At 39.0% G+C, this 12392-nt stretch overlaps 1 protein-coding gene across 3 annotated transcripts in view; it reads right to left on the minus strand.

The window, feature by feature from the left end:
- The window catches only part of myom2a (myomesin 2a), a gene marked incomplete at its 5' end in the record, with an annotated part of 48301 nt that overhangs the window by 18927 nt on the left and 16982 nt on the right, over positions 1-12392 (minus strand). Inside the window, 10 exons of one of the 3 annotated variants that reach the window (XM_082536285.1) lie at positions 1151-1312; positions 1417-1581; positions 2430-2468; positions 2547-2635; positions 5077-5169; positions 5326-5480; positions 6034-6169; positions 6548-6640; positions 7849-7977; positions 8849-8915. In XM_082536285.1, coding sequence (XP_082392411.1) covers positions 1151-1312; positions 1417-1581; positions 2430-2468; positions 2547-2635; positions 5077-5169; positions 5326-5480; positions 6034-6169; positions 6548-6640; positions 7849-7955 — 1039 coding nt within the window. Of the gene's footprint in view, positions 1-1150; positions 1313-1416; positions 1582-2429; positions 2469-2546; positions 2636-5076; positions 5170-5325; positions 5481-6033; positions 6170-6547; positions 6641-7848; positions 7978-8848; positions 9004-12392 lie in introns of those variants that run through there. The other 2 variants (XM_082536284.1, XM_082536286.1) reach the window with 2 other exon arrangements.

Below are 12392 nucleotides of genomic sequence, written 5' to 3' on the forward strand. Positions count from 1 at the left end.
GTACTGCTGTGAGTATAGAAAAGATTAGGAACTCTTAATTTAATTGCTAACTAATAAAACATTTCATTTTGCCAACCAAGCTTTCACTTGCTCAAGATACAAGACACATCATTTACCACATTTACCACCATTTGCATAGTGTAGTTATTTTTCTTTGTTAGGGGCATATAAACCTGCGTCTCATCTGCATAGCAACGGAGAGGCTTCTAAAAGTACAGCCAAGGGGCAGAAGATAAAAGCAGAGGTCCAAGTATTGATCTCTGTGGTACCCCACATGAGACCAGAGCTGAGGACTTACACAAAATGTTCTCTCAGCCAGGTAAGACCTAAACCATGCAGAGCATTCCCCTAAAAATCTTTAGCCAGGAGGATGGCATTAACAACCCTAGGCAAAACAGATTCTGTGCCAAGCAGAGATTTAAAACCAGACTGAAAAGTCTCAAGGTCACTATTTTCATCTAAAAAGGTTTTTTAGCTGACTATAAGCAATTTTCTCCAGAACTTCAGAGAAAAAGAAAAGCTTGTAAATAGCCCTAAAATTTGATAAAATACTGTAGCATGCTTAAAAGGTTTGGGAAAAATACCAGATGAGAAACTGGTATCGAGGACAGATGGAGAGATGGAAGAGTAGAAATGACCTCTTTAAATAATCAAGGTGGAACAACATCAGCAGGGAAACCTGTGGGCTTCAGATGACCAACAACCTCATACAATAAAAAGAAAGTTACAGGCTCAAACTGGCCAAAAGCAGCAGAGCAAGGAACAGTGACTGAGGTGTCAAGAGCAGACGTGGTGATATCTGAGCCCTGGCATTATTCACCTGTTCCACAAAGAAATTCTCACCTCAGAGGAAGGTTCAACAGTGTTACGTATTTTCATTTTTAACCAACTTATCTTCATTTTTTTCTTTTATCTATTATTACACTACACATAATCAGACTATCATATATATTAACCAGATTATAGTTGGGTATTTTAAGTAAGGTAAGTTATAAGTGGTAAGTTTAAAGTTTCTAAGGTTTGTGCTATTCTATCTCTTTTGCTCATTCATGGCTTTTTAAAATTTTTTCCATTGCTCTATTTATTCTAAACAGCGATTTCTGATTTGTTCTTTCAAAGTCGATCACGTGGTGTTAGGACTGTGTCCTACCTGAGACAAACAGGTAGGCGCTATGCTCAGCAGTGCCGTCCTTTGTGAAGATCCGAAGCGTGTAGAGGCCCTCATCATCCTTGGCCAGGTGAGGCAGCGTGAGAGAGGCAGCACCTCCACCCACTGACATCTCCACCAGTTTACTTGGTTTCAGCAGTTTATCTTTTAGAATACAAGATAGAGGACATAATGAGAAGTGACCAAACTCCACAGTCAACCGACAGTGCCACACACAAACATAATGAAAGAATGAAAGAAGGTCTGACCATCTCTGTACCACTGGGCAATGGGTGGTATGTTGGGGAGATCGGGGACCACCACCATTGTACACACCAGTCTGATGGAGTTGCCCTCCACACCAAAAGACACTGGGAACCGGTCAAGCAGGCTGACATCCAGCTTACTGGCATGGATCTCAGTCAGATGAGGCACTGGAGGACAAGATTTGCAACATTATTAGCAATCAGATAATAATCGTATTTTGTGGATATGTGGAGAGAACATGTTTGCAATATCAGAATGATAATGTAGAACCACAATGGATTTATGAACATAAATCTGACATTTTTTCAATATAACTATATGGTCTTGTCATTCAAAAGCATCAAAATTCAGTATACGTGTCCAGGAGCCAAAATGAGGTCTGAGATTTGCTATCTTAGACGTCAATGATTTTAAGGAAATTTTGTGATACTGTCCCTTGCTTTGGCAACCACAGGCTGTGATTTCCACAAAGTGATGTGTGATGAGTGTTTCACTTTAAACGTGGACTTGGTTTAAGAGCTTTCAAGTACAATCAGCACATCCAGTAACATTAAGAAAGTAGAAACAATTTGTAGTCACAGTTATTTCTCTGGAACTTTTAAAAAATGTGTCCATAAGGAGTGAACAGCATGAGTTTTTTCATTTCAACAATGTATACAATAAATCTTAAATAAGGTAATCCAGCTTAATTAGTTTTGACAAAGGAGATGTCTGGTGTTTTTAGTCTAAATGAAATCTTGTGGAGGTTAGTATTTTCTGGACTGCTCATTATTTAAATCCCAACATGTACATAAATGTTTCGATCGCTTGCTGCTCATCTAAAGACAGATCTGTGTTTTGTTTTTCTTCAGAGGGAGTCACGGGACACGAACAGCTTGCTATCAGTTTCCACTTCTTATCAGGCCTCTCATTGCTTGCTGCTATTTGAAGTGTCATGATTCCATGAGCTTGTGTCTGGGCGTGACACCTCAATCCCCACACTCCCCAGTCTTACTAACTCCCTTTATGCTCTCACCTAAACCAAGATGGCAGGACTCTCCGGCTCCAGCTGGTCCTGTGAAGAAAAGACGTTTATGTTTACAGAGAAAGACATGGGAGGTGAGCAATGTCTTTAAGAAAGAGGGAGACTTACTCTTCACAATAATTTTAGCTTTGCTGGTAGCTGTGCCATGCTGGTTGGTTGCCACAGCACTGTACTCAGCAGTATCACTCACAACACACCTACAAGGTCAGCCAGAGTAGGAAGAAGTCACTGATTGCAGTATATCAACATTTATATTTGATTTGATGCCATTTGGTTTGAAGAACATGTATTATTTAGGTTAATAGAAGGTAAAATGCAAGCAATTGTGTTGAGACTCAAGAAGAGTCTGAGGTTTAGAATAGAAGGAAGAAATTTGACCTTCAGCCTGAGCTGAACTATTTTAAAAGATCCATTTTCCCAGCTGTGTTGGACATAGATGCATCCTTCTTGTCACTTGGTGCTTTTTGCATAAAGAATGTGAAAATGACTGATTCTGAAGAAGTTTGGCAAATAAACTACGATGTTCTCAGTGACCTTCAATGCTACGACGGTCCAGAGATATTCCAATTCTCAGAGAGAGGGAGGGACAGAGAGAAGCGGAGCGCAGTCAGAGGAATTCATGGCTCGAATGACGCAAAGGTCAGCACTCCAACATGAACAGCTGAGGGGTCTTGAAGATGACGAAAAGAAGCAGGCTGCAGCCTCACCCTCAATTTAGCAATCTCCCCTCTAACTCTCCAGCTGACTGTCAGATAATGTCAAGATATCGATATAATGTGCTAACAAAATAAAAGTCCTGTAAGTGTAAACATCTACGCTGAGCATGAGTGACAGACGTTCAGTCTTTCCAAGTTTGTTTCTATGCTGCTTTCCTTTCAGTTTGAAGGCTGGTTATAATACAGCAACTAGAAAAATTGCTTGACTATATAAAAATATTGTCTTTTCAACAAACCTCATAAAACATATTTACACTAAACCTTTAATGGGACATTTTTTTAATTTAAAATGAAAAAAAGTTTACAAAACCCCCAAAACATATATAGTCCATGCAGGGAGCAATTTCAGTTTGCGCTGTTGGAAGAAAAACTAATACACAATCCAGAAGAAATCCTGAAAGCTGGAGCTGGAAGCCTTTTTGTTGCTTAAATGCTAGAAATTTTCACTCAGCTGATAAATTCATTAAAGTCTTAAACAACCCTCACTTCTTTATATTTTGGTGGGAGAATCGGAAGCAGATGCAGAGATTTATAGAAACGTGTAAACATACAGGGAAATACCGCACACGAGGCAAAATGGTTGAACTGCAGCCTCAAACGATAACAGAGCCTCCATCATGCTTTATAGACAGCTATAGACTCTCACTGATGATCATTTGAACCAAAAATGTCCTATTCGGATTCATTGGCCAATCAGAGCAGGTTATACTGATTTTCGTTCCAGTTCTTGTGCAGTTTAGTACACCACCTCAGCCTTTTCTCCCTATTTCACTTCCTTTCGAATGGCTTCTTGGCAGCCACCATTCATCTTAGACCATTTAGGCTGAGGCTTTGTTGAATAGTAGAGCCAGATCTCTCAGGTCCTGTGTCACATTTTTAATTGATTTTTACTGAGCGTCACTTTCAGATAATCTTCAACTGCTGTAGATGTTTTGTAATGTCAGCCATTTCTTTTGTCCTCCACTTGTCTACTTTTCCCAGATTTTTTAAGGACATATTGCCAACCATGCAGCAATATGACAACAGTTAATAGCTCTTTGGGCATCTTGTTGGTGCAATTTATCTGTTATGTGTAGACACATAGTGTTAGGTGTTAGGTGATGCTTTTTTGTGCTTGAATGATTTGTATGTCAGTGTTAAGCAGAACAACAAACAAACAAAAAATTGTGAGCTTAAAGTCACGTATGACTGAAAATGAGTGAGAGCTTGGAGAAGAAAGAAAGTCTGACTCTGTAAACTATAAAGAATATAAAGTGGCTGAAGACATTTGCACAGTACTGTATAATATATTCAAGACTGTATTATATCACTTCCTGTTGCCCTAACATTAGTTTAGGCATCTTAGTCTGAGGAAACAATATATTGGCTTTTACCTTATTACTGTACATTTACAGTCTTATTCTATAGTCTACAGAATAACTACATTTTAACAATTTTACATTTTTTATTTAAATCATTTTTATATGTTATTGATGATACACTTCACTGTTACAGTTTAATGCTGACCGCCACATGCACAAAAAGATGACAATGACGACAGTAACTAGTAACTAGCACGCTTGGTTACTACCACACTGTGGCTCAAAACAGTGTCGGAGGATTCTGAGATATAAAACGGACAATCGACCTCCACCTGGAAAAAGTTAGCTCACTGATACTGGAAGTCTTTACTAAATTTGTATGAATATTTCAGAGATGCTAATGCATTACCAACACATATCAGTAATTAATAACTTCATTTTAATTCATAACTTAATTTTACTAAAACATTTTACTTCTCTAATTTACTGAACAACATGACTTTTTTCTTTTTACCTCATTTCAGGTAAAAAGAAAATCAAAGGCTGCAGCATCCATGTTATAAAACTCAGTTTAATGAAATCATTTATGTCTAACTGCTGAGAGTTGTAGATAATACATACCTGCTAACAATCAAACTATGGACTCCATATTTATTCTCAATCTTGTACTTTCCTGGGGTACTCAGTGGATCTACTGGCACTCCATCTTTATACCTGCCAATGAATCTGAATCAGTTTCACACTACAGTGATATTCTACAGTCCTAAAATATTTCAATAGTGTAATAAATCAGAAAAGCTTATAATGGTATTACCATAAAGCTTGAGTCAAATTTAAAAACCCGCTTGTGTGTGATGGCAGTATACTGACCATTTGACGATGGGCCTCGGATTTCCTTCGACGGTGCAGAACAGCTTGACAGGAGTCTTCTCCCACACAGTATGCAGCCGTAAGGCCACCAAGAAGTCTGGCAATTTGGGGATTTCCTCCAACAGATCCACTCTCTTTCTCATCATCCCCTTAACCTAGAGAGAGTCAACTGCATCAAGTTAATCTATTTATGAAAATGACATTTTTATGCATTATCTCTATAGGGCAGAGATTACATAAGCACTTTAGTGCAACATGTTATCTTTGTCAACAATTCTTAGCTAACAGCAAATCTGAAACCTGACAAAACCAATGAAGGAACATGAGGCCAGCAGATGTTAGTGATCATATTGTTAAAACTCCTAAAAAGTTGGTTTATTCCTGAGACTGATTTGACCAACAGTTCACTGATGCAATGTCAATAAGACCATTGGGCTCAGATTTCATAGAAATGTACAGCTGAGTATCTACAGTGAATGATTTAGATTACATTTAGAGACTCTAGATCTGCTGTTTTGCTGTACTCATGATTACAAATTGATATAATTTTAATAGTGATTGTAACAGAGACAGATACATTAAAGCGTACACACAACATTTCCACAGACTTTTAAACTTGGTCCACATATATGCGATAAAACACCAGAAAAACAAACCAACAAAGGAACTATAGTGTCACCTTGATTTGTTTAGCGGATGGTTACTAACCTCTTTCTGAATTTCAAGACTTTCCACTTGGGCCTTAGTAGCGATCCTCATCCTATGAAGCTCCTCCTGAATAACAGCCAGTCCTTTCCCAACATTTTTGCTTACTCTCTGGTACTCCTCAGTCTCCTCAGCAGTCCTAACAATGCATACATCAGATTAATCTTTGACTAAGATTGACTTTAGCATCATTGTTAGCTATACGCTTGTTACATATTTACCTACAAGCTGAACTGTTACCCTAAAATAATTGTATGATACAACCTGAAACCGTTGCATTGAGCATATCAAGCATAACACAGGATAAAACTAACCTTGAGGGCAGGGAGTCAGTGTTATGAGTCTATAGGATTGTAGCAGTAAGACTGTGCAATTGTTTCATAATTTAAACGGTAATCATTGAATAATTAACAAGTTATACTAAAGAAATGTGCTGTGGTTACAGGGGTCAGCCAGTAGAAAATGTAGTTGCATGTTACCTTGCGACTGAAATAGCTGTGAGCCAGAGCAGACTCACCTCTGCCGGAACACCGGCACGGTATAGGCTTGTTCTGCCATAGCCTCCGTGGCCTGGGCCTGTGCCTGGCTCACCGATTTAGAGCTTGATTTGCTGTTGAGGAAAACACATCATTAAAAATCAGAAAGCAAGTTCTCTGCATAAAAAAAATTCTCAGGTTTTAATTTAGCAGCTAAGCTGAGTTTGTCTTCTGAACATATACATACATAAAAACACAAACACTCGCAGTAAAAAATAACTAACAGTTACAAACATGCGGTTACAAGATTTCCCAGCATATCTGCCTGATGTATTGTATACGCCACAGAGGGATTAAATCTGTTTATGTACTTTGTCTTTTTCTCAAAATTAGCTGGGGTTAAGAAAATTGATTGATGGATATTATTCTCTACATGCATACCACAACCACTATTGTGAAAAATCTGACAGTGGCTAGTGTCATTTGCACAACAAACTATGATTTTATCCAGAAAATTATTTTTACAAAATAACCAGAAAATTGACATTCTGTGTATAAAGACTAACCACCACTTTGAGAGAAACTTCTTCAGTACTAACACAACTGTGTATAGTTAGTAGCCTCAGATGTAGGTCAGGTTCAAGTGGTGACATTAGTCATCTGCCATTAGACAGCTGCAGTTTCCAGATCCCTGGGAGATCAGAACTTGGCTCGTAGGGGCTCAGTTTATTACCTCACCACTAGTGACGAAAAAGCCAATCTTCAGCATGTATAATATCATGTTAAGTATGACTATACTGCACAGCACAGCTGTAAGGGCCAGAAAACCTTTTTAAAAAGCATGCTATAGCAACAAAGACAAATGCATACATGTCTTTCATTGGCCTGAACTATAAGATCTGTTGGCAGAAGCTGCAGAGCAACAGAAGCAATAGCACTTCCTGAAATACCGACTTGGGTTCTGCTCTCAGAGATTCTGGAGCTCACATAGACAAAGAGCTTTAGAATCACTGGTGATACATTGAGGTTTTACAAAGAAACGAACTGAAGCTATAATAAAGAGGCATGAAAATATATTCCTGTGGAAAACGATAAACAGAACTAACATCTGGGTATTCAGTCAGTTAGCATGTACCACTCTGTGACTGACTGATTTGTTCATGAAAATCAGAATTTGCAGAACTTTGAATTTGAATTGACAATTAAACTGCCAGCTAGGAAGCAGACACACCCACTACCGCAGCTGCTCCTCAGCAACACCCCTGTGTGTGTTTTTTGTTCTACGTCGCAAAGCAGCAAGAGCTGTGCTACTCAAAGCAGCAGGTAAATGTCACTGTCATACCTTTCTGTGTGCTGCTTGGAAACATGTTTAGTGTGATGATAAGCATAATCAGTTTTGACTTGGCTCACATGCTTCTTCTTATACCAAGGTATGACTTTGGAAGCCATGACTGGAACACTTCAAGGAGTCCTGGCCAAGAGTACCAGTGGGAGGGGGAGACCAAACATGTGTTAGCCATGTTAGAAATGTCAATACAAGTATTTACTTTACCACCACTGTTACTGCAATCATTCTGTGATGTAAGTTTAAAGTATTAGATGCGCTGTCATCTCTGAAATCAACCGTGTGCAAAGGTTAACAGGTGCAGTTTCTGCTGTTCTGTTGTAGAATTTATACAACACATGAGAAAAATACCCACACCCGAATCTCTAATAGACCTAAACAATGTTTAAAGGCAAACATTTATGAGACAGCATGGCAGTTCCAACTTTTTACTCGAGCTCAGCACTTCAACTGCTTCCTCTAACAGCCTCACACAGCTCAGCTATGAATAGCTTTCACCAGTCTGCCTATTCCATTAACGGAGAAATGAAGGAAACAGTGTCATTACCAGAAGAGCACAGTCCTCACACTATTTAATTAAAACGATTGCGCAGGAAATCAGAGTGATCAGACTGTACAGGAACAAGACTTAGATCTAAGCCAGCTGTCATATCCACACTCTGCTGCAGGCTAATTGTGCTTCCGTTCTGTATAAATAATTATTTCAGCACAATATCGTCCTTTTTTGGCTGACGCAAATTAAGAAAAGAGGGTCAGCAACCTCTTAATACCCTGATATGAAAGGAAGTACAGCTCAGGGAGATTACAGACTGCTGCTTCATTTTCCCCCACACAGGAGACAGATTATCTGCTGCCATTTATTTATGCAACACATTTCACCTGCCCCAGGATTGGCAGCAGATAAGTCCTCTTCCTAATGTGAAGCTCATTTTGAAAAAAGTTATTTCTAAAATAAAATTAGCACACCAGCTAGCGAATATTAACAAAAGAGACTTACCCCAAGAAATTTAAACAGCGCAAAGAGGTGGCAGACCAGCCTGATGCCGCTTGGGAAGCACTCGCTGATGGCAACAAAAATATTACCCTCTCACTGGAGGAATGCTGTTCCCCTTCCACCCCATGTATGGATGCACTTAAAACTATATATAGCATTTACCCCCAAATTTCCTTCTCATTCTGCACTTTGTAGATGAAGAGTGTGCACCTGTACCACAAGGTTTAATGAATTATTCTGGAGGCAAGTTTTATCCCCTTTCTTTATATATATATATATATATATATATATATATATATTTTAATGGAATATTAAAGATGAGAAAGAGTTGGAACAGTGAAACAGTAAATGGTGACAGAGTTTAGAAATTGTTCCACACAAAGTTTCATTTTTGAAAATCAGAAAAATAAATCTGAAATACCAGAGTGCCTCTCTTCTTATTATTGTCGGTAAGTCTAACATTTTTTCTAAAAGTATGAGGTATGAAGGATCTCCCCTTTAACCATCAAAAATATTGATCTGTGCAAGAGTCAGGAAGAAGTTTTCAGTCATTTCTGGCAGATCCTGACACTCAAAGCATTATGAGACCTTTTTAGGTTTCTCGAGACAGCTTGTCCTCCTTGGCTCAACACTTGCAGGCAACAGTCAAGCTATTTTTAACAGCAAGTCCTCGGTTACAGTGATACCTCTACTTCTTACTGTACACGAGCCACTGCAGCTATTTTTATTCAAACAAGTCTATTATAAATAACAGAATATACATGGAAATATCTTATAAAACAGACTTAATGGCAGTCGAGATCACAGTGAACTAAAAAGAGATATAAAGTCTTTAATTTTTCCCCTTTGACCTGTAGTTGTTAAAATGTTACTGATTTTATGTTTAAAATATTTTCACTGACATCTTTGCTCACTTTTACAATACAGTATATAGCAGTATATTCTTTAAAAAAAGACATTGTAACAGACATCATCTCATTTAATTAAAACCCGCAGATAAGAAATCAGAACAATGCAGAGAAAAAAGATGTAACTTCTAGAAACAATGACTATATAGGAAATACTGAGCTTAGCAATTGTCCTGAAGAACTGACTCAAAAAAGTCACCCATCTCCCACCTTTACTCAAAGACAACAGTTACGCTACGATCAATTCATACATGCAAACCGAAACAAAGGCTGTGTGATTGATCATTCTTGATGTTACACGGGAAAAAAGGTCAAACACCAACAAAGGAGAAGGTTTGCATAAGGTTCCTCAGAGAAACTCATTCAGAACTTTCTCCAAGCATGACATCTGAGCGCACTACACCCTTAGACAAAAAACGGCTCATACAGATGCTGTACAACTGCTCCTAAAGGACACTCTTTTGAGGATGTTCACATTTTGGACTGAGAAGACGGATGGTTTGAAAGAAAAGTAAAGGAGACCATCTCTGTCCGCTGTGAACAACCATCTTTGGACAGAGGTGATGGCTTACAACACCAGCTATCAACTGCCTACAATGTAGTCTTGAGATCCCTTCCCAGTACCTCAATAGGTCACATGATGGGTTGGGAAAAGGTTTCACAGAGGTTTCACCCTTAACCCCCCGGTGACAATAAAGACCTCAATAATCATGTCCACACTTTAGCTCATGCAATGACTCATATGATCAATAGTAGGTCAGTGACTCTCAGGACCACCTCCTATGCCTGCGTCTCTCCACAAGTCCCGTTGCCTTTCTTTTTCTTAAGACTACCATTATCTGGATGACTGAGACCCTCCACAGAACAGAGTGCGATCAAATCATTAGACTGTACCTCTCTTAACAAGTACCAGTCATGTTAAGAGAGGTGAGTGATCCATAATTTACAAAACAATCCATACATCTAAATTGGCTTTCAGATGCTATGATTTTCATTGGGTGTGACCAGGAGGGACAGAATTAGATAGAGTACATCTTTCCCAAACCGGTCATGGCAGATGGCCCCGCCCCTCCCTGAGCCTGGTTCTGCCTGAGGTTTCTTCCTGTTAAAAGGGAGTTTTTCCTTCCCACTGTCACCAAAGACCTTGCTCATAGGGGGTCATTGTTGGGTTTTTCCTTGTATGTATTATTGTAGGGTCCACCTTTACAATATAAAGCACCTTGAGGCAACTGTTGTTGTGTTTTGGCGCTGTATAAATAAAACTGAATTGAATTGTGCAGAAGAAGGACAGTAAAATTACTGGACAAAGGATGTTGAACATAGAGCACAGGGGAAGTTCATGGATTTAGTGAAGGAGGGCATGCTTGTCCTACTTTGTTGATGTGACCAAGGAGGATGCTGGGATCTAGTGAGATGGAGCCAGAAATCCACAACGGTGAAGACATGGGCTCAGTTTGGTGTGACTCTCTGTTCAATGCTGCCACCTGATGTCCATCTGCAACAATATCTTTTCACACTCATACTTTCAGCCTTCAAAACAGTATTACAATGTGATTTGAGGCAGCACACCAAAACTTTCAGCCTTAAGAACTGAATAAAGTGCAAAAGACTAAAGATAAAGCTGATGAAAATATGATGAGTTCAGGAATTACAGTTTTCAGGGTTTTCTTTACTATATACTGTAATGTATATAGACTATATTTTTATATATTATATATTTTTTGCAGGTACTTCTCCTCAGCTCTTTTTTGCCACCTTTAAATTCCTAGGAACACATCTCTGAAGATCTTTAGTGGTCAGTTAACAACATCTGTGGTGAAAAAGGCTCGGCAGTGCCTCTACTTTTGGAGGGTTTTAAAGATGAATAAACTGGAGGACAAGCTGCTGGTGACCTTCTACTGCTCTACACTCGAGTCTGGACTGTCATGCACCATTAGTGTGTGATAGTGTGTGGCCCGCCGGCTTTACAGTGGCTGACAAAGAAAGACTGCAGAGGGTGATAAGGTCAGCTGAAAAGACCACAGGATGTTCTTTACCCTCTCTGGATGAGATTGAAAGTACTTCATGTCTCACCAGAGCAAAACTCATTTTCAGAGGCCACTTACCCTCCTGCCCAGTATAACCGTCAGCCTGTACAGTATGACTTAGTATAAGTAATGCCCTAACTTATTATCCCTGTGACCTGGAAGGAGAAGCAGAAGAAAATGGATAGATGGATGGATCTCCATCTGAACTAGTGAAAGTTACATGCAGAATGATAGTGTGCTTTCAACCAAAGTGTAGTTTAGTTCAAGTTTAACCTTTTGTAATAAAGATTAAGGCTACAAAGATCATCATCATCAAGTAAAACCTAACTAACACTGACTATATGCACTAAATGTGAGAGACATTTTTGTGTGTTTGTTTTCTTTTGCACAATTGCAGTAACAGTTCTCTTTATCTGTTTCATTGTCTTTGACTTTAGGTCTCCTGTTGGATTCCAGTCTCGTTCCCCTCTCTGGCCCCACTACATAGCATGTTTGTACTGGGAGTAAAAGAGATTATTGGAGCATGATAATGTGACAAGCATGAAGTTCAGACATTTGAGATGCCTCATGTCTGCAGAATATTTAGACTACATAAGTGCCAATAGATTCAAT

The sequence above is a fragment of the Aulonocara stuartgranti genome (genome assembly GCF_965226115.1).
Source record: "Aulonocara stuartgranti genome assembly, chromosome: 6".
NCBI classification, from domain to species: Eukaryota; Metazoa; Chordata; class Actinopteri; order Cichliformes; family Cichlidae; genus Aulonocara; species Aulonocara stuartgranti.